Genomic DNA, 19,569 nt, shown 5'->3' with positions numbered 1-19,569 from the left:
GCAAGGGAGAGAACGCGCGCGCGCGCGAGAGAGAGAGAGAGAGAGAGAGAGAGAGAAAGAGAGAGAGAGAGACTCTCTCCGGCTCTCCGGGGAATTACCTCGCGCAAGCGGTTCGAGACCCTTATAATTCACGTAGTCAGGAATCGGGTCCACTCTAAGCAAATAATATCTTTCCTCGGCGCAGTGAACCGGCGACGCGATCCACGGAACTGTCCCGAGGGGAATCGCGGATCGAGAGAATCGAATTCCAAAGCACTTTCATGCTAGGAATTAGAAAAGGTGACGGGAACTTTTCTGCTTTCATCAAACATTCAACTGCGAATTTGTTCGGGCTGCGAGGCATTTTCCTCTTCGTGAAACCAGCCGTGACACCTCGCGATCTCTTGAGATCCGTTCATGAAACAGGCACTGAGACCACGGTCTCTTGGGACTATCATCATATTTCGTCACATCTTTTACAATCTACTCCTTCGATTCGCTTCCAAGCTGGACACAATTTTCGCTACAAAACGAATCCACACCTGGTCCAACTCGATACAGTCACCTCTAGACCTAATTCATGCATGGTCCAAATGGAATCAATCACCTGCAGGCCTAACTCAGACTCGGGTTCGCCTAATCACTCTTTAGCCTAATCCAGAGCCGACTCGACTGATCCAGTCGATCCCTGGATTGGCTCAAGTTAGATTCAGTCTAACCAATGTCTTGTAAATTTGATTAGTCCAATCTTCCTACTGTCTTTTCAAACCTACTTCAGACTTGGTCCTATCTTTCCATTTTCTTCTGGACCTATTTCAGACTTGATTCAACCTTCTCAGTGTCTTTTGGACCTATTCCAGACTTAATCTAACCTTCTCACTGTCTTCAGGACCTATTTCAGACTTGATCCAACCTTCTCACTGTCTTCAGGACCTATTTCAGACTTGATCCAACCTTCTCACTGTCTTTTGGACCTATTTCAGACGTGATCCAACCTTCTCACTGTCTTTTGGAACTATTCCAAACTTCGTCTAACCTGCTCCTATCTTTTGAACGTGTTTCAGGCTTGGTCCAACCATCCGAAAGTCTTCTAAGCCTAACCGAGGTTGGCGCAATCTTCTCAGTGTCTCCTAAACGTAACTCCTCTGTCTTTCAAACCTGGCTCAGAGCTCGTCTAAACTTCTTGCTATCTTTTGGACCTATCACAGGTTTTTCGTCTTCTAATCCTAGCTCAGAGCTCCCTCGACAGACCTAATCGCTTCTGGAACAATCAAACAATTTCTAGAGTAGAGGACTAAAGAAAATATCGTTGGTAGTGACGCGACATAACAAATTATTCTTTCAATATCTCAAGAATAATATCAGGTCATTGAGCATAAAATACTTACTCTATAATTTTTCTATAAAATCTATGCATTTCATACTTAACGACCTAATGCATTTATTTATATATGATTACACTTTGGACGACCTTAACTTCTTGCACCGATATTCGAGATAAGGCTGATAAATTAGCCGATAAGGCTAATTTATCTTTCGCAATGCATTTATATAATACAATCAATTTCAGAACACAGTCGATTTCTTTTTATTTCGGATAAATCATGAATACAATTAATCCGTCCTTCAACGTAATTTTCGGGTTGCATCCGCCTAACTTCCTCCGGGTCGAATTACCTTCTCCTTTTATCCCTAATAAACATTTATTGACGGGGTATCTTCGGCTCGACGAGACAAATTAACAGTCCTTCAACGAACGACGTGCAATCAGACGGATGCAGCCCGAAAATTCCGCTGAAGGACGGAACACAATAAGTATGAAATGATAGCTCAACCTGCGAACGACTCTGTAACGCTTACTCCAAAGGGTTTCTTCCCGTTTACTGTATAAAGAAATAATTAATAAGGTTGTCGAGGATAGAGATTCTGAAGATTTTACTTCTTCCAACGGGATTACAGAATATCGACGTTGGCTGCATTAGCAGCGAGCAGTTCCGGCGGTCTAAACGATTCAGCCCCATCAAATATTTGGCCCAGGAATTTCGATGTCCGCCAATCGATCGGCCATTGTTGTCGGTAGCTTTTCGTCAATTTGAATAACAATAATCGGGCGCACGTGGGCGCCGGGACTTGGTAGCCGCGCAATTCCCCGATCGTGCGGCCGTCCATCGACACCCGAGAAAATCGGACAAATAGTCCCGTTTATCGCGTTTGTCGCGAATATGCACGGTCGATTAGGTTCCCGGTCAAATATTTTCGCGTTGCCGGTACCGCGCCTTCGACCGGCCCCTTGCATGGATATATTAACGGCGAATTTATTCTCTCAAAGCAATCGGCAGAGATTCTAGCGGATTCAAAGCGCGCCGTGTTTTCCCATGAATTATTAATTATCCGCGCCGACACGGCGGTGCACGGTAATTCATTCGTGGAAAATTTGCAGCCGGATTTTCCGAAGACAAAACCGTTGCCGTTGGAACGGCGCCACGGTACACGTAATTAGAGAATAAAAGTTCTGTGCCCTCGGATTAAAACGTATATACGAAGGAAAAAGGTTTATGATCTAGATCGATGATTAATATGTTTTTTTTTTTTATTATTATTTCTACCCATCAACAATCATAGAAAAGTGTCACATTTTCTATGTGTCAGAATGTAGCAAATATTTTTCAATCTATGCGCATCCGACGAGTGTAAGTAGCACATCCTCGCAAAAATCGGAAGAAATGCTTGCTTTTCGTATAAATTAACACGTTGGCTGCCGTGGGGGCCACCGGTGACCGGCGACGCGACGAATAGCTAAAATACATAATTAGGGTAAACATCGATACGCATAAATTTTTAGATAATATAATATTATAATAATTGTAATTTATTACAATGCGCCACGAAAAATGCATAAAACAAGTTTATACAACTAAACTTATCTGCTGTAAATAATATTTCAACATAATATGCATCGCATAATGAAAAATTCATGTTGGCGCCTTGGGCAAGTCGCGTAAAATTCGCGCGGCAGCCAACGTGTTAATGATTAATGCGATTTACAAAACGTATATTATACAGTGTGAGGGTTTCATTTAGCATCAACAGCGATCGAAAGAAACTAAAATCATTTAGTATCAGCTGAAATGATGCGAGACATTCCGTGCTATAATTAAAAGCGCGGGGTGTGTCGCCCTTTGCCCAAATCCTCAAGGACAGCTGTTGACCCTTCAGCAGAGGGGACCGGTAAGACTGGTTTGCCTCTTATTTATTAGCTCGTGGGTGTAGTCACACAGAAACCAGTTTCCACTGCACGAGTTGACCCTTCGGTGCGGCCACCCACAATGTCACAGGAGTGTAACCACGGGTTCAAGCTGAACCCCGAGGCCGTTTGTTCACGACGATTTTAAGTTCCGACCGAAATGATCGTTTCCGTAACGCGGAACATTTGAAGGTTCAGCAGAAACTGCTATTCGTGGCTGAACACGCTCGGCGCGTATCGCAGACGGTTCACATGAATATTTGAAACGGTGGCCCACGGTTCTAATGCAGGCCGATAAGACTCGGCGGTTCGGGATTGTCGTCGTTCGATCGAGATTTATGCTCCAGCAAACAGTGTATGCACAAAGCGCAATAGAAAGTGCCATCAAATCATATGCACGGGAGCCACAATTGCAATCGATCAGGTGAGCGTCAGGTATCACACCTCCGCGAGGGAATAATTTATTGCGATCCGGCGAGGCTCGCCAACAATATAAGCAATTTCGTGTGTACAATACGCTCCGGGTCCGCCAATAAATATGAACAGAGTAGTAATAAATTACGCGGCACGATTAGAGCGAATCGCCGATAAATTAACGTGAACATACGCGCATGGTCCGGTGTATCTGAGTGTGGTCCCCCTACCGCTCCCCCCAAACCCTACGATCTGCTTGATCATGCCAGAAATTCGGATACTCTTTCCCTTATCGTTACAATTTACTCGTCGCATAATTTCTCTTTTAATTCAAGCACAAATTCTGATCAAATTATTCGTAATTTTCGTAGCGAAGCTATTGTCCTCCATGACTTTCAATTTATTCCGCCAAGGTATATCGTGTTACGACAATTATAATGTTGTGTTGTCGCATTCGTGAGATATTGTTGTCCGCGGTTGAAGAAATATATTCTTGTCAGGGTGAAAATATAGAATTTTATACGATATAATTTTATAAAATATAATTTTATTAATAAAACTGGCATGATTTTGTGGGACACGCGTTAGATGCACCGAGACTGCATTATCAACAGGCTGCACCCTGATATGCAACTCAACTTCTAGAGGGCAGCAACTATTAGACATGCAATAATCGTTAGAGCAAATTAAACATTTAGAAAGCCTGAATTAGAGACTGGAGAAAAGCATTTCCGTGACCTACATGTAGTAATGCATGCTTTTTTTTATTATTTCTAAATTGATTTCAATCGCATTCTTGTACAATGTTGTGTTGGAAAAGTAATAGGACTGGTAACGAACTAGCAACGCTGAAGTGGAAATAGTGAAAAATGAAGTTCGGAAAATAAAAAAATATTTCCTTCGAGCCGGATTTGAACCAGCGACCTATGGATGTCTCCCAAGTAACCAACCAACTACAGTCCACCGCTCTACCAACTGAGCTATCGAAGGCGACACGGAATTCCGTCGTTAGAACGTAAACAATCTATATGTTCGCTTCCGTAAACCTATCAAGGCCATCTATCCACAGTAATAAACGCTAACAAAAAATGGAGAAGAAAAGCCATATATATGTACATATATATTCGCTATTTATTCCTTGTTTGAGATCTTTTGTCATTTACGAAGCAGTCATAAATTACTGAATGAACATTTGCATAGGCTGCTCTCGATGACGACAACAAACAATGAAAATCTTTTGTTGACCGAAAACAAAATCACTGAATATGTAGGGCCTAATTTAATCTCGGCATCGATAGAATCGTTAACTGGAAACAAGAGACAGGCGAACGTGTAACCTTGAAAACTATCCAGAAATTTCCATGATATATCGGTAAGGTTAGGTTGTGATTGACGCGAAAGCTGATGACAGTTGAACGCGGCATGGACGGATCGTGACATTCGGAATCACGAGACAACTTTCGGTTTACGACGGACAGATAGACAGCGTCATTGCATGGGAACATCGCGGTGATTCCGAGAATTCGATGACATACAGATAGGTAACCTAAAAATCACTCACCGAAAGCAGACGTTGCTGTCTCGTCGAAACACTCGTTCACGGTGGCATTCACTGTATCGTCACTCGTTTTACAATTTCTCTGTCGCACGTGTGTATAATAACGTGTACCAAAAATACGTACGGTTTTATGCGTACATAGTCAATGACAATCTACAACCTCACCATGGTGTAAGAAAAACTTCTTAGCTTGACATAAGCAGTTGCAATAGGTGGCGCGTCGATCTTTTTTCGGTTCGTATCTCCGCAAAATTGGGACAACTAACGACATCTTACGGCAATGTGTTTAACTGCTCTAAATATCCACACCAAATAGTTATCAAAATCTTTTACAATTGTAAGAACGTTCAATTAAATATGTAACGTGATAAAAATAATATTGTGAAGTATGCACTTAAAAAATTGTGTATTTGCTAAATACCGTTTTACATCATATTGTATTTCGAATGTTCCCGCGCCATGTGTAGGTTTACAATTTTGAAGTTAAGAAGTTCGAAGATTTTGATAGGAGTTTCACGTCTATCCAAGGCATATAGTTTATGTCGCCTGCGAGAATATATAGTCTGGTAATTCAAAACAGATTATTGTTACTATTAAGAACTAATCATCTAAACAAATACTAAAATATAAAAAAGCAAATATTTCGTGTTGAGAACACATGGCAAATTTTTTAATAGTAAAAGTGTATCAAACGGAGAAACTCTGTAGATCGCAAATTTTTAGTTATATGTTTAGATTACGTATTGAAATTCGACTAAAATATTATCAAAGCTGCCATAAATATTTATGGGGTGTCTAAATATTTAAAATTTGGTCACGTTCTTCTTTATCGCAATGCATGCCCAAATGAGCCAATCTCGTCGCGGAGAATTTGAATTTAAATAATATAGTCGTCACTTCAAATGACAGTTGCTATCAGTTGCTATTCGTCGAGCGGCATGTGATGAGGAACGAATGTCTTGGATTATTAATTAAGAACAAAGTAGCCAACCATTGAAAAAGCTACGCTGCTTCGTTCAAAAAGTAATTACTATAAATATGTCAGACAACATCAAAGTGGGAATTAAGTTGAAAACCTTGATCGATGAAGGAAAAGAGGAGGGTTCGTCGAAAGTATGGTTGGTTTTATTGTTTAATGATACTATGAAATTTTTGTTACAATAATTCCCATAAATTCTCTATGCAAATTCGTTTCGTTAGAATATAAGGAATGGAAAACCATCCACAGAAGTAGAGAATGTAGAATCCGAATTACAAGAGAAGTATCAAAGCAATTGTTTACTAGAAGATCGTATCACGTTGTTAAAGAGTCAAATTATTTCTGGAACTAACACAAACCGTTCGGAACCATTTAAATGTAAATCTAGAAGACGGAAAAGTTGGTGCAACAGTGGAACGTTCAAATCGCAATTGCCTACGTTTAAAAATAAATCTGGCTTACCAACGATTAAAGAAATGTCGCCCGAAAAACCATTAAAAAAAGACAACGAGCAATCGGTCGATGTCTCAGATCAGAGTAAATTGATCATGTTGCACTATCTTCTTACGACATATGCATTCATAATACGGTAATTCATTTTTTTATACTTGCAGCATTTCAGACAGCTTTTACTGATTTTGAATTAGGCTTGATACAATGTAAACTAGATTCTGAAACTAAAAAAAATGCTCATTGTATCGAGGAGGAGGGTATCGATTTTTTGCCTGTTGAAGAATTTGGGAATAATAGCGGTTACTTAATGCCGGGCAAGCAAGATTCATGTGTACAAACTATATTAAGGTATTCATTCTCCATGAAAAACAGTGCTTTTGATGGCGGTAGTAATTTAGTGTGATTTTGTTAACTGGAATAGGTATCCAGAATCTCCTAGTACACCAAAGAAAGTTCTACGTGAGTGTATTGCCGACTTGACTAAAGATCTTATTGAACTCCGTGAATTCACCACTTTAGAGAAACAGATAATGTGCGGGGAAATTCATCCTAATACGGATGTAAGTGAATTAACTTTTTATGATAAAATATTGCAATCTGTAAGTAACCATCTATTTGATTTTTAGAACGTGGAAGAACAAGTGTTGGAGCAGTCTGTCCCAATTACACACGATGAGAATGAACTTTATCTACACTCTTCAAATTTAATAGTTGAGTTAGATGAAGAGAAAGTGAAGCTAGCGGAAAAACTTGAATTGAAAATTAAGGAGCACACTGGAGAGGAGAACACGTTAGCTATTGATAATAAGAAATTGAAGGATGAATTAAACACAGTCAGGGGATCCATGATCAAGGAATTGAAGTCGTTTAAACATAAATTGAATTCGGTCGACTTGTTGAGTAAAACTGCAAACGAAATTTTCATTATCTTTCTACAGACTCTCATGGCTAAGGAAGAGGAGCTCATTAAAACTATGAGAGACTCATTCGAACAAGACAAACAAAACCTGGAAGACGAGAAAAGGCAGAGTGCTGATGCGGAGAAACGCGCGATGTTGTGGGCTAATGAATTAGAAAGGGAAACTGAAAAATTACAGATTGACTTGACAAAACGCGAATCTGCCCACATACTACAACAGAACAGAATCTACGAGCTGGAACATCTTTTAAGGGAGAACAATTCCGAGAAAGAAACGCTTAAAGAAAAGATGGAGACATTGAAAACTGATTTAAACAACTTGCAAAATGAATTCGATAGGCAATGCAAACTGGTTTGTCGACGGGAGGAAGCAATTGTAATTGCTCAGAAGAAAGAAAAGATAATACAAGAAGAGTGTAGAAAGAGAGAAACTGAATTTCAAAAGAAAGTAAACTCCCAGAAAGAGACTTATGAGAAGAGAATAGAGGATCTTGTGTACGCCATAGAAACCTACAAGACAAAAAATCAGGAGCTGAAAAGTAATATCGAAGGACTCGAAGCTAACGAAAAGCAGTTGAAGAATATTATTGAGGCGAACGCGTTGGAACTGAAGGCGAGCAATCAGACCATAAATAAATTGAACCTTAAGATGGAACAGCTCGTAGAAGTCCACAAAAACGTGAATTGTGAGGTACAGCAAAAGACGTCTCGAATCGACGAGATTTCAGCGCTTCTAAAAAAGAAATGCGACGTTGCATCCGAATACAAGACTAAGCTTGATACCATTTTACCTGATTATGAAATATTAAAGGAACAGGAGACGGAGCGTAAAGCATGCATAGAGCGATATAAAGAACAAATGGAAGTACTAAAAATGGAAAAGGACGAGCAGATTGAGATGATTAAAGATAAACTAAATTACGAGGAAATAAAAAACATTGGATTAAACAAGCAACTACACGAATTGAACAACAAAAACATAGCTCTAGTAGAGGAGATAGATATCCTCAAAAAAAAAATTGCGGGTTTACAAAGTGTAAATTCGAAGCTAGAGAAAAAGATCCGGAACAGCACTAGTAAGATCAAAGCGGAAGCAGAGATGGAAGATCTAAGGGATTTAAATAAAAGATTGCAAAACAATTTTGAGGGAGCCAGTAATCGTATAACAAAGCTACAGGAATCAAAAAATAAGATTTTAAAAGAATTAGTGGATTTGAAAGGTCAGTACGAGGTGTTATCCCAAGAGAATGCTGAGATCAAGACAACGTTTAAATCGTACAAATCCGAGCAAGAATCGTCGTCTTTTTCGCTTGATGATAATAAGTACAATGCTGTGTTGCAAGAGAAAAATAAAACTGCCTTGGAAAATAAAACTGCCTTGGAATTGGAAGACAAAAAATTGTTGTTAAATCAAAATGATAAAGACATTAAGGAATATTCTAGGCGCGCACTGGAATTGACTGTTAAAAATAGAGATCTCAATGAACTGTTGAAAAACCATGCTACAATCATAGACGAACGTGAGAAGGAGATCTCGAAGCTGAAAGATAAATTGTACCTCCATCGAATAGAGAATAAACTGATCAAGGAATTGGAAGAAAAGTTGCAAAATCTCAGGGAGGAGAACAAAAAGCTTCAGAAAAAGCTCGAGTCTTTCAAATCAAGACCACAAATTGATCTGGAACAGACAGATGACATGAAATTGCATAATGAAAATGTTTTGGACTCACTTAGAAAAAATATCACAGAGCTACAAGAAAAACTAAATGAATACGAGAATAAATTGGAAATAAAAAGTAACAGCAATGGCTCGAGAAGTGCCAGTCCAGGTTTTGAAATAAGTAGAAGACACAGTAGAAATAAAATATTCAACGAGAAAAGACCACTTGAAAATCAAACTGATGAAATAAATATTGATGAGAGTGATGAGACATGCCAAATATTACGAAAGAAAATTCAAGAGTTGGAGTTGCAGATTGTAGCCAAAAATGGGCAAATAGAAACATTGGAAATTCAAATCCAAAGCGAAAACTTCCCTTATCATCAGAAGTGCAAGAAATTTGAAGAACTTCTTCTATCATATCGTAATAAAGTGCGTACAATAAAAACATGAGAAGCAATATAAGGATTATTTGTAAACATAGTTACTTTTTGTTGACAGAACATTGATCTTATTTCTGAAGTAAGTAAACTTGAAAGGGCTTTGAATGACGTAAACGCATTGGAATGCGATACATGTAGGAAATGGAAAACAAACAGAAGAGCCCAGGGTTGCCAAACATCCCCTGACAAACCGGCACGTTTATTGACTCTACACAATGGAATAGTTAATGTAAGTAACAGTAAGAAGTATAATTTGGTCTTAGATATGTTTAATTGCATTATTGTCATAGGATCACACAAAGATAATGAAGTTGGAAAAGGAGAAGACGTATATGAAGGACGTCTGCCGGCAACAGAACCGTAGAATAAAAGAATTTGAAGATGCATTGAAAGAACGTTCTCAGGGAACATCTAATGATCAGTATACATGCTCCACAATATTTAATAAGCGATTTAATATGGAAAATAATATGAAACCGTGAGAATCATCATATTCAGATTTTCTAAACGCAATTTCTGTTAGTGCTATCGCTTAGTGACATAAGATAGATTATATATGTATTGCAGTTTTAAATCAGTGATATTTACCAAAGTATAAAGCGTACTAATTTAAGTTTAAACACAGGGGATAATTATCTACTACTGAATGAATAATTGTCATATCTACATTCTAGAAAATGCTTTGCCTTTAGGTGCATGGTATGCTTGGACTGGACGCCATGCTTCATTAGCGTTTCTGTCCTTCTTCGCTATGCTTCCAAAAGTGTTCGATGTTCTGTATTTACATGTACGACGATTAATGTTTTCTGCAGATCAGTGAAAACAATCGTTCCAGCTAATTTATTGGAGCTTCGAAATCCAGTAAACTATAGAAGAAACTTATGGAACAATTATTAGTTAAAAAGGTTGTAGTCTTCTAATGAGCTGTTTAAATAACGGCTAATATTACTGTTGAAGATTCCGAAACACAGTGGGTCTATCACTTAAGGATTAGTATCCTTCCTTTGTTTTTAAAGGTCGTGTAAATAGCAGTAATGATAAGAATATTTATATTTCAACAAGTTCTATTTTTGTACTTTCTTATTATTATTATGTAAATAACTGTACCACTAACTTTTATATTAATGACGTTAAAGATGGCAACAACACGCCACTTTATAATTAAACGTGAAATCTGTGATTCCGGACACACTGTTACAGAATAAAAAGTGCCATGAGTTAAAAGTTCTTCCGCGTTTATATTTAGGTTCTATCTATTATTTAATTATGACATGTAGTACTAAAATTAATACTAATATTCATTTTAATAAAGTACTTCATACTGTACTACTACAGCACTGTTCTTAATTTAAATAATTACAACAAAATTATTCGATTTGGAAATACACATTTGAATTCAAATATGATAAAGCAAAAGGTAAGTTTTGGACACATTGGAACAAGAATATCAAACAATTTTGCTCTAAATATCCACACCAAATAGATATCAAAATCATTTTCAATTGTAAGAACGTTCAATTAAATATGTAACATGATAAAAATAATATTGTGAAGTATGCACTTAAAAAGCTGTATATTTTCTAAATACCGTTTTACATCATATTGTATTTCGAATGTTTCCGCGCCATGTGTAGGTTTACAATTTTGAAGTTAAGAAGTTCGAAGACTTTGGTAGGAGTTTTACATCTATCCAAGGCATATAGTTTATGTCGCCTGCGCGAATATATATAGTCTGGTAATTCAAAACAGATTATTGTTACTATTAAGAACTAATCATCTAAACAAATATTAAAATATAAAAAAGCAAATATTTCTTGTTGAGACCACATGGCAAATTTTTTAATAGTAAATGTGTGTCAAACGAAGAAACTCTGTAGATCGCAAATTTTTAGTTATATGTTTAGATTACGTATTAAAATTCTACTAAAATATTATCAAAGCTGCCATAAATATTTATGGGGTGTCTAAATATTTAAAATTTGGTCACGTTCTTCCTTTATCGCAATGCATGCCCAAATGAGCTAATTTCGTCGCGGAGAATTTGAATTTAAATAATGCAGTCGTCATTTCAAATGACAGTTGCTATCAGTTGCTATTCGTCGAGCGACATGTGATGAGGAACGAATGTCTTGGATTATTAATTAAGAACAAAGTAGCCAAACATTGAAAAAGCCACGCTGCTTCGTTCAAAAAGTAATAATAAGTATTTAGAATTGTAAGACTATTTGATAAATATATTTTATATCAACTACAGTATACTTTATAATATGATATATTTTTGCAGACAATAGAAAGTCGTGAAATTGGTGATAATTCAGGAAATGTACAAATATCACAATTGAACTTGGTGGATCTTGCTGGTTTTGAAAGAGCACATGAGATTGATGTCCATAATTGTTCAGCTGAATATTTTACAAAAGGACATCAGTTTTCCTAAAAGTAAATTAATAGAGATTTTGCAGCCATCAATAAGTGGGAATTCTTTGACAGCTATAATATTCACAGTGATACCCGTTTCTTCAGAGGAAACCTATTTCACTCTGTCGTTAGTATACTATTATTATAGTATGTCCTGATATAACTGTATAAATTTTATTTTCAATAATTTAAAAAATTTTTGTTAGGTTTGCTTGTCAGGCTAATACACTTAAGACTAAGCCAAAGAGAATTGAAATTACATCTGATACGTCATTATTAGTGCGTTACGCGAAACAGTTAACTAAACTTCAAACAGAGCTGTAGGTTCGTTCTATATTTTATTGTTTAATGATACTATGAAATTTTTGTTACAATAATTCCCATAAATTCTCTATGCAAATTCATTTCGTTAGAATATAAGGAATGGAAAACCATCCACAGAAGTAGCGAATGTAGAATCCAAATTACGAGAGAAATATCAAAGCAATTGTTTACTAGAAGATCGTATCACGTTGTTAAAGAATCAAATTATTTCTGGAATTAACACAAACCGTTCGGAACCATTTAAATGTAAATCTAGAAGACGGAAAATTTGGTGCAACAGTGGAACGTTCAAATCGCAATTACCTATGTTTAAAAATAAATCTGGCTTACCAACAATTAAAGAAATGTCGCTCGAAAAACCATTCAAAAAAGACAACGAGCAATCAGTCGATGTCTCAGATCAGAGTAAATTGATCATGTTGCACTATCTTCTTACGACATATGCATTCATAATATGGTAATTCATTTTTTTATACTTGCAGCATTTCAGACAGATTTTAATAATTTTGAATTAGACTTGATACAATGTAAATTAGATTCTGAAACTAAAAAAAATGCTCATCGTATCGAGGAGGAGTGTATCGATTTTTTGCCTGTTGAAGAATCTGGGAATAATAGCGGTTACTTAACGCCGGGCAAGCAAGATTCATGTGTACAAACTATATTAAGGTATTCATTCTCCATGAAAAACAGTGCTTTTGATGGCGGTAGTAATTTAGTGTGATTTTGTTAACTGGAATAGGTATCCAAAATCTCCTAGTACATCAAAGAAAGTTCTACGTGAGTGTATTGCCGACTTGACTAAAGATCTTATTGAACTCCGTGAATTCACCACTTTAGAGAAACAGATAATGTGTGGGGAAATTCATCCTAATACGGATGTAAGTGAATTAACTTTTTATGATAAAATATTGCAATCTGTAAGTAACCACCTATTTGATTTTTAGAACGTGGAAGAACAAGTGTTGGAGCAGTCTGTCCCAATTACACACGATGAGAATGAACTTTATCTACACTCTTCAAATTTAATAGTTGAGTTAGATGAAGAGAAAGTGAAGCTAGCGGAAGAACTTGAATTGAAAATTAAGGAGCTAGATGAAATAAAAAATGATATTCTAGGTCTTAAGTTAGATATAGAAAAATTGGAAGAGACTATCGTCTTACTGACAAACGAAAATATGGAAATGTCAACCAAACTGAACAGCGAGAAGGAACGCTCGAATGAAGCTGAGCTTCATTATGAAAAAACAATTGATAACCTTCATGCGCGCATTTCCCGAATGGAAGAAAAGATTAATTTGGAGAGTAATTTAACGGTTCTAAACGAGCAACTGCAATCTCTTCGTTTGCAAACGTCGAGTGATGAACAGCTGCTTGTAAAATATGAGAATAAAATTGATACTTTAAAGATGGAGAATATCAAACTGAGTGTCACTATCACAGAAAAGAATAAGGAACTTGAAGAGATCAAAAAAAGCAAGTCACTTTTGTATGACTATGAATGTATCTACAAAGCCAAAATCGCGGTTCTTACAGAGAAAAATGCAAGCTTAATGATTGAGAACAACGAGCTTTCAAATGACTTGATGGACAGGATCCAAGAAAATGAGATGCTGCAAAAGGAGTGCAATATCTTAAAGAACAAAGTAACATTAGCGGGTCAAGTGAATGCTAATGAAAACAACATAGAATATTTGCAATCGGAGAACAATGGTCTGAGAGCTGAGGTGATGGAGTTGAAGATGAAGGTCACAATGTTGTCGGAGGAAAATGTAAAAACTTCGAATAATTTGTTTGAGGCCATGGAAGATCTCGACAATTCACGTTGTGAGAAACTAACTAACACCTCAATACATTCATCTCGCATGTTCAATAATCCTAACGAAGCAAATCAATTAACGGAAGAAGTACCATCAGAAGAAAGTCGTGAAGTGTTACTTGACAAAGTTGAAATGTTACAGGATAAGGTCGATCAATTAACTTGCTTGAATAAAAAGCTAAGCGACTTGAAGTTGACTTCCTGCAGTCAATGCACACATGTTAAAAATTTAAAAGATAGTCGCAGAGCCCTGAAGATCGAGACCAAAATTTTGAACCGTAAATTGGAAGATCTGCAAAAGAAATTCGATGAGAAATGCATAGACATCGAGGCGTTAAAGTTGAAAGCTAATCAAGACCTGAATTTGAGCTTCTCCGACTCGTCTTCAAATGTCAGTTTCGCAGACGGATTGAATGTCACCTTTGTCGAGGAAAAAGTTCACCATCTAAACAACGAGTTACAAACGTTAAAGGACGACAACGACAAACTATCAGTATTGTATCAGGAAAAATGCGATGAACTTGAGAAGTTGCACGATGAAGCAGGTGATGTAGATTCTAAATCAAAGAAAAATATTATTAAACACGAGACTAGGATTCAAAAAATTAAATCCAGTATCGATCAGGTGAGGGATGATATCGACGAGTTGAAGAAAAATAGCATGAACTTTGCTTCCATGTTAAGTAAATTCAGAACAGAAAAAGCACGTCTATTGGACGAGATAAATACATTACGATGTATTAACGAAGAACTGCAACAAAAAGTGTCTGACAGTGAAATATCGGCGGTCACTGCCACTGAGAAGGCACATATTCTTGAAACTGAATTATTAAGCATGAGCAAGGAGATTGAACAGTATTCTGAGAAAGAGAAGGAGATCAAGAACGAAAAGTTGAAGTTGGAAGTCGAGCTAGAAAACAAAGATATTACAATTAATACGTTGCACAAAACCATAGACGATTTAAACGGGTGCATCTCGTCTCTGAAAAACGAGGTGGACTCAATGGTGAGTCAGAGAAACGAGGTAAATGATTGCACAGAGGTCATTGAAAAAAAATACAAAGAGGAACTGGAATTACTGCAGATGGAATATCAAAAATTAAATGCAGAAAGGAAACAATGTACGGACACGGAGAAACGAGCTACATTGTGGGTCAAAGAATTAGAAAAAGATGTAGAGAAACTGCAGACGGATCTAGGAAAACAGGAAAGTCTGTACAAAGAAGTGCAAGAAAAGGTTTCCCAGTTGGAAAGCCTTTTGAAGGAAAGCGAATCTGAGAAGGAAACATTAAAGCAGAATTTGCAGTCACTCGAACTTCAGTTGACCGATTCTAAAGATAATTTAGCGATTAAGTATAAAATAGAGTTCAAATCCATAGAAGAGAAGTTTCAACAGTACACAAAAGAATCAGAGATCAAATTACAGAAAATTAATGAAACGGTAAATAATTATGTTGACGAGAACGATAATCTAATGCAAGAGCTTGCAAAGCTTCGGGCCATCGAATTAAAACTCCAGGAAATGAAGGAAAACAATGGAGAGGAGAACACGTTAGCTATTGATAATAAGAAATTGAAGGATGAATTAAACACAGTCAGGGGATCCATGATCAAGGAATTGAAGTCGTTTAAACATAAATTGAATTCGGTCGACTTGTTGAGTAAAACTGCAAACGAAATTTTCATTATCTTTCTACAGACTCTCATGGCTAAGGAAGAGGAGCTCATTAAAACTATGAGAGACTCATTCGAACAAGACAAACAAAACCTGGAAGACGAGAAAAGGCAGAGTGCTGATGCGGAGAAACGCGCGATGTTGTGGGCTAATGAATTAGAAAGGGAAACTGAAAAATTACAGATTGACTTGACAAAACGCGAATCTGCCCACATACTACAACAGAACAGAATCTACGAGCTGGAACATCTTTTAAGGGAGAACAATTCCGAGAAAGAAACGCTTAAAGAAAAGATGGAGACATTGAAAACTGATTTAAACAACTTGCAAAATGAATTCGATAGGCAATGCAAACTGGTTTGTCGACGGGAGGAAGCAATTGTAATTGCTCAGAAGAAAGAAAAGATAATACAAGAAGAGTGTAGAAAGAGAGAAACTGAATTTCAAAAGAAAGTAAACTCCCAGAAAGAGACTTATGAGAAGAGAATAGAGGATCTTGTGTACGCCATAGAAACCTACAAGACAAAAAATCAGGAGCTGAAAAGTAATATCGAAGGACTCGAAGCTAACGAAAAGCAGTTGAAGAATATTATTGAGGCGAACGCGTTGGAACTGAAGGCGAGCAATCAGACCATAAATAAATTGAACCTTAAGATGGAACAGCTCGTAGAAGTCCACAAAAACGTGAATTGTGAGGTACAGCAAAAGACGTCTCGAATCGACGAGATTTCAGCGCTTCTAAAAAAGAAATGCGACGTTGCATCCGAATACAAGGCTAAGCTTGATACCATTTTACCGGATTATGAAATATTAAAGGAACAGGTGAAGGAGTGTAAAGCATGCATAGAGCGATATAAAGAACAAATGGAAGTACTAAAAATGGAAAAGGACGAGCAGATTGAGATGATTAAAGATAAACTAAAGTCCGAGGAAATAAAAAACATTGGATTAAACAAGCAACTACACGAATTTAACAACAAAAACATAGCTCTAGTGGAGGAGATGGATATCCTCGAAAAAAAAATTGCGGGTTTACAAAGTGTAAATTCGAAGCTAGAGAAAAAGATCCGGAACAGCACTAGTAAGATCAAAGCGGAAGCAGAGATGGAAGATCTAAGGGATTTAAATAAAAGATTGCAAAACAATTTGGAGGGAGCCTGCAATCGTATAACAAAGCTGCAGGATTCAAGAAATAAGATTTTAAAAGAATTAGTGGATTTGAAAGGTCAGTACGAGCTGTTATCCCAAGAGAATGCTGAGATCAAGACAACGTTTAAATCGTACAAATCCGAGCAAGAATCTTCGTCTTTTTCGCTTGATGATAGTAAGTACAATGCTGTGATGCAAGAGAAAAATAAAACTGCCTTGGAATTGGAAGACAAAAAATTGTTGTTAAATCAAAAGGATAAAGAAATTAAGGAATGTTCAAGGCGCGCACAGGAATTGACTGTTAAAAATAGAGATCTCAATGAACTGTTGAAAAACCATGCTACAATCATAGACGAACGTGAGAAGGAGATCTCGAAGCTGAAAGATAAATTGTACCTCCATCGAGTAGAGAATAAACTGATCAAGGAATTGGAAGAAAAGTTACAAAATCTCAGGGAGGAGAACAAAAAGCTTCAGGAAAAGCTCGAGTCTTTCAAATCAAGACCACAAATTGATCTGGAACAGACAGATGACATGAAATTGCATAATGAAAATGTTTTGGACTCACTTAGAAAAAATATCACAGAGCTACAAGAAAAACTAAACGAATACGAGAATAAATTGGAAATAAAAAGTAACAGCAATGGCACGAGAAGTGTCAGTCCAGGTGTTGAAATAAGTAGAAGAAGACATAGTAGAAATAAAATATTCAACGAGAAAAGATTACTTGGAAATCAAACTGATGAAATAAATATTGATGAGAGTGATGAGACATGCCAAATATTACGAAAGAAAATTCAAGAGTTGGAGTTGCAGATTGTAGCCAAAAATGGGCAAATAGAAACATTGGAAATTCAAATTCAAAGCGAAAACTTCCCTTATCATCAGAAGTGCAAGAAATTTGAAGAACTTCTTCTATCATATCGTAATAAAGTGCGTACAATAAAAACATGAGAAGCAATATAAGGATTATTTGTAAACATAGTTACTTTTTGTTGACAGAACATTGATCTTATTTCTGAAGTAAGTAAACTTGAAAGGGCTTTGAATGACGTAAACGCATTGGAATGTGATACATGTAGGAAATGGAAAACAAACAGAAGAGCCCAGGGTTGCCAAACATCCCCTGACAAACCGGCACGTTTATTGACTCTACACAATGGAATAGTTGATGTAAGTAACGGTAAGAAGTATAATTTAGTGTTAGATATGTTTAATTGCATTATTGTCATAGGATCACACAAAGATAATGAAGTTGGAAAAGGAGAAGACGTATATGATGGACCTCTGCCGGCAACAGAACCGTAGAATAAAAGAACTTGAAGATGCATTGAAAGAACGTTCTTAGGGAGCATCTAATGATCAGTATACATGCTCCACAATATTTAATAAGCGATTTAATATGGAAAATAATATGAAATCGTGAGAATCATCATATTCAGATTTTCTAAACGCAATTTCTGTTAGTGCTATCGCTAACCGTAGCTAAGCGTACTAATTTAAGTTTAAACACAGGGGTTTATTATCTACTACTGAATGAATAATTGTCATATCTACATTCTAGAAAATGCTTTGCCTTTAGGAGCATGGTATGCTTGGACTGGACGCCATGCTTCATTAGCGTTTCTGTCCTTCTTCGCTATGCTTCCAAAAGTGTTCGATGTTCTGTATTTACATGTACGACGATTAATGTTTTCTGCAGATCAGTGAAAACAATCGTTCCAGCTAATTTATTGGAGCTTCGAAATCCAGTAAACTATAGAAGAAACTTATGGAACAATTATTAGTTAAAACGGTTCTAGTCTTCCAATGAGCTGTTTAAATAACGGGTAATATTACTGTTGAATATTCCGAAACACAACGGGTCTATCACTTAAGTATTAGTATCCTTCCATTGTTTTTAAAGATCGTGTAAATAGCAGTAACGATAAGAATATTTATATTTCAACAAGTTCTATTTTTGTACTTTTTTGTTATTATTATGTAAATAACTGTACCACTAACTTTTATATTAATGACGTTAAAGATGGCAGCAACACGCCACTTTATAATTAAACGTGAAATCTGTGATTCCGGACACATTGATACAGAATAAAAAGTGCCATGAGTTAAAAGTTCTTCCGCGTTTATATTTAGGTTCTATCTATTATTTAATTATGACATGTAGTACTAAAATTAATACTAATATTCATTTTAATAAAGTACTTCATACTGTACTACTACAGCACTGTTCTTAATTTAAATAATTACAACGAAATTGTTCGATTTGGAAATACACATTTGAATTCAAATATGATAAAGCAAAAGGTAAGTTTTGGACACATTGGAACAAGAATATCAAACAATTTTTCTGACGTTTGCATTCAAGAATGAAAAACCATCAGTTGATTAAGTGCCATCATCAATGCCTCTAAGAAAACCTGCACTTTTAGCTACTGGAATGCAAATACCTTCCCCACCTCCACATCTAGCATAACAAATAAATGTGTAAATGGGAAACATCTACTTTTAAGGTAATATTTTATTCTGTCTTGC

General features: G+C 36.5%; 4 protein-coding genes and 1 non-coding gene across 13 annotated transcripts in view; 2 read left to right on the top strand and 3 right to left on the bottom strand.

The window, feature by feature from the left end:
• The window catches only part of LOC117224000 (prolyl 4-hydroxylase subunit alpha-1), a 537,488-nt gene extending 532,151 nt beyond the window's left edge, over positions 1–5,337 (bottom strand). The window contains exon 1 of one of the 2 annotated variants that reach the window (XM_076521749.1): positions 5,199–5,337. The gene's annotated coding sequence lies outside the window, so the exon portion shown is untranslated. The remainder of the gene's footprint in view (positions 1–5,198) is intronic. The other variant, XM_033476652.2, reaches the window with a different exon arrangement.
• The window catches only part of LOC117224003 (von Hippel-Lindau tumor suppressor homolog), a 124,719-nt gene extending 119,380 nt beyond the window's left edge, over positions 1–5,339 (bottom strand). The window contains exon 1 of one of the 2 annotated variants that reach the window (XM_033476660.2): positions 5,199–5,339. The gene's annotated coding sequence lies outside the window, so the exon portion shown is untranslated. The remainder of the gene's footprint in view (positions 1–5,198) is intronic. The other variant, XM_076521754.1, reaches the window with a different exon arrangement.
• TRNAY-GUA (transfer RNA tyrosine (anticodon GUA)) lies at positions 4,534–4,627 on the bottom strand. The gene is made up of 2 exons: positions 4,591–4,627; positions 4,534–4,569 (listed from the first exon to the last, which is right to left on the bottom strand). It is a non-coding gene; the product is annotated as a tRNA-Tyr (tRNA).
• On the top strand, positions 5,159–10,975 carry LOC117223958 (uncharacterized). Of its 5 annotated transcripts, none has more exons than XM_076521740.1 (8): positions 5,803–6,308; positions 6,396–6,711; positions 6,789–6,975; positions 7,049–7,187; positions 7,254–9,638; positions 9,708–9,878; positions 9,940–10,127; positions 10,462–10,975. In XM_076521740.1, exons 1-8 carry the CDS (start codon positions 6,234–6,236, stop codon positions 10,544–10,546), a joined length of 3,546 nt encoding a protein of 1,181 aa, XP_076377855.1. In that variant the 5' UTR covers positions 5,803–6,233; the 3' UTR covers positions 10,547–10,975. The 5 variants fall into 5 exon arrangements, with proteins under 5 accessions (XP_076377859.1, XP_076377858.1, XP_076377855.1 ...); XM_076521741.1 differs by having other exon boundaries at positions 5,804–6,313; XM_076521744.1 differs by lacking the exons at positions 5,803–6,308; positions 6,396–6,711 and adding an exon at positions 5,159–5,178 and having other exon boundaries at positions 7,026–7,187.
• A 1,505-nt stretch (positions 10,976–12,480) lies between these two features.
• LOC143259452 (uncharacterized) lies at positions 12,481–19,250 on the top strand. 3 transcript variants are annotated; one of them, XR_013033347.1, is made up of 7 exons: positions 12,481–12,796; positions 12,874–13,060; positions 13,134–13,272; positions 13,339–17,967; positions 18,037–18,207; positions 18,269–18,456; positions 18,737–19,250. XR_013033347.1 is itself a non-coding variant. In XM_076521736.1 (6 exons), exons 1-6 carry the CDS (start codon positions 12,697–12,699, stop codon positions 18,380–18,382), a joined length of 5,340 nt encoding a protein of 1,779 aa, XP_076377851.1. In that variant the 5' UTR covers positions 12,481–12,696; the 3' UTR covers positions 18,383–19,250. The 3 variants fall into 3 exon arrangements, 2 of the variants coding, with proteins under 2 accessions (XP_076377851.1, XP_076377852.1); XM_076521736.1 differs by having other exon boundaries at positions 18,269–19,250; XM_076521737.1 differs by having other exon boundaries at positions 13,111–13,272; positions 18,269–19,250.
• Positions 19,251–19,569: the final 319 nt, after the last annotated feature.

The sequence above is a fragment of the Megalopta genalis genome, chromosome 5, assembly GCF_051020955.1.
Source record: "Megalopta genalis isolate 19385.01 chromosome 5, iyMegGena1_principal, whole genome shotgun sequence".
Taxonomy (NCBI): domain Eukaryota; kingdom Metazoa; phylum Arthropoda; class Insecta; order Hymenoptera; family Halictidae; genus Megalopta; species Megalopta genalis.
This window is presented reverse-complemented; position numbering and strand designations above follow the sequence as displayed.

What these genes read in the sequence shown, in the direction of transcription:
- LOC143259452 (XM_076521736.1), top strand. Translation starts at nt 12,697, where the DNA reads ATGTTTAAAAATAAATCTGGCTTACCAACAATTAAAGAAATGTCGCTC. An exon ending in AAATTCATCCTAATACGGAT is followed by an intron (nt 13,273 to 13,338) that starts GTAAGTGAATTA and finishes TTTGATTTTTAG; the next exon opens with AACGTGGAAGAACAAGTGTT. An exon ending in TTCTATCATATCGTAATAAA is followed by an intron (nt 17,968 to 18,036) that starts GTGCGTACAATA and finishes TTTTGTTGACAG; the next exon opens with AACATTGATCTTATTTCTGA.
- LOC117223958 (XM_076521740.1), top strand. Translation starts at nt 6,234, where the DNA reads ATGTCAGACAACATCAAAGTGGGAATTAAGTTGAAAACCTTGATCGAT. An exon ending in TGTGTACAAACTATATTAAG is followed by an intron (nt 6,976 to 7,048) that starts GTATTCATTCTC and finishes TAACTGGAATAG; the next exon opens with GTATCCAGAATCTCCTAGTA. An exon ending in TACACAATGGAATAGTTAAT is followed by an intron (nt 9,879 to 9,939) that starts GTAAGTAACAGT and finishes TTATTGTCATAG; the next exon opens with GATCACACAAAGATAATGAA.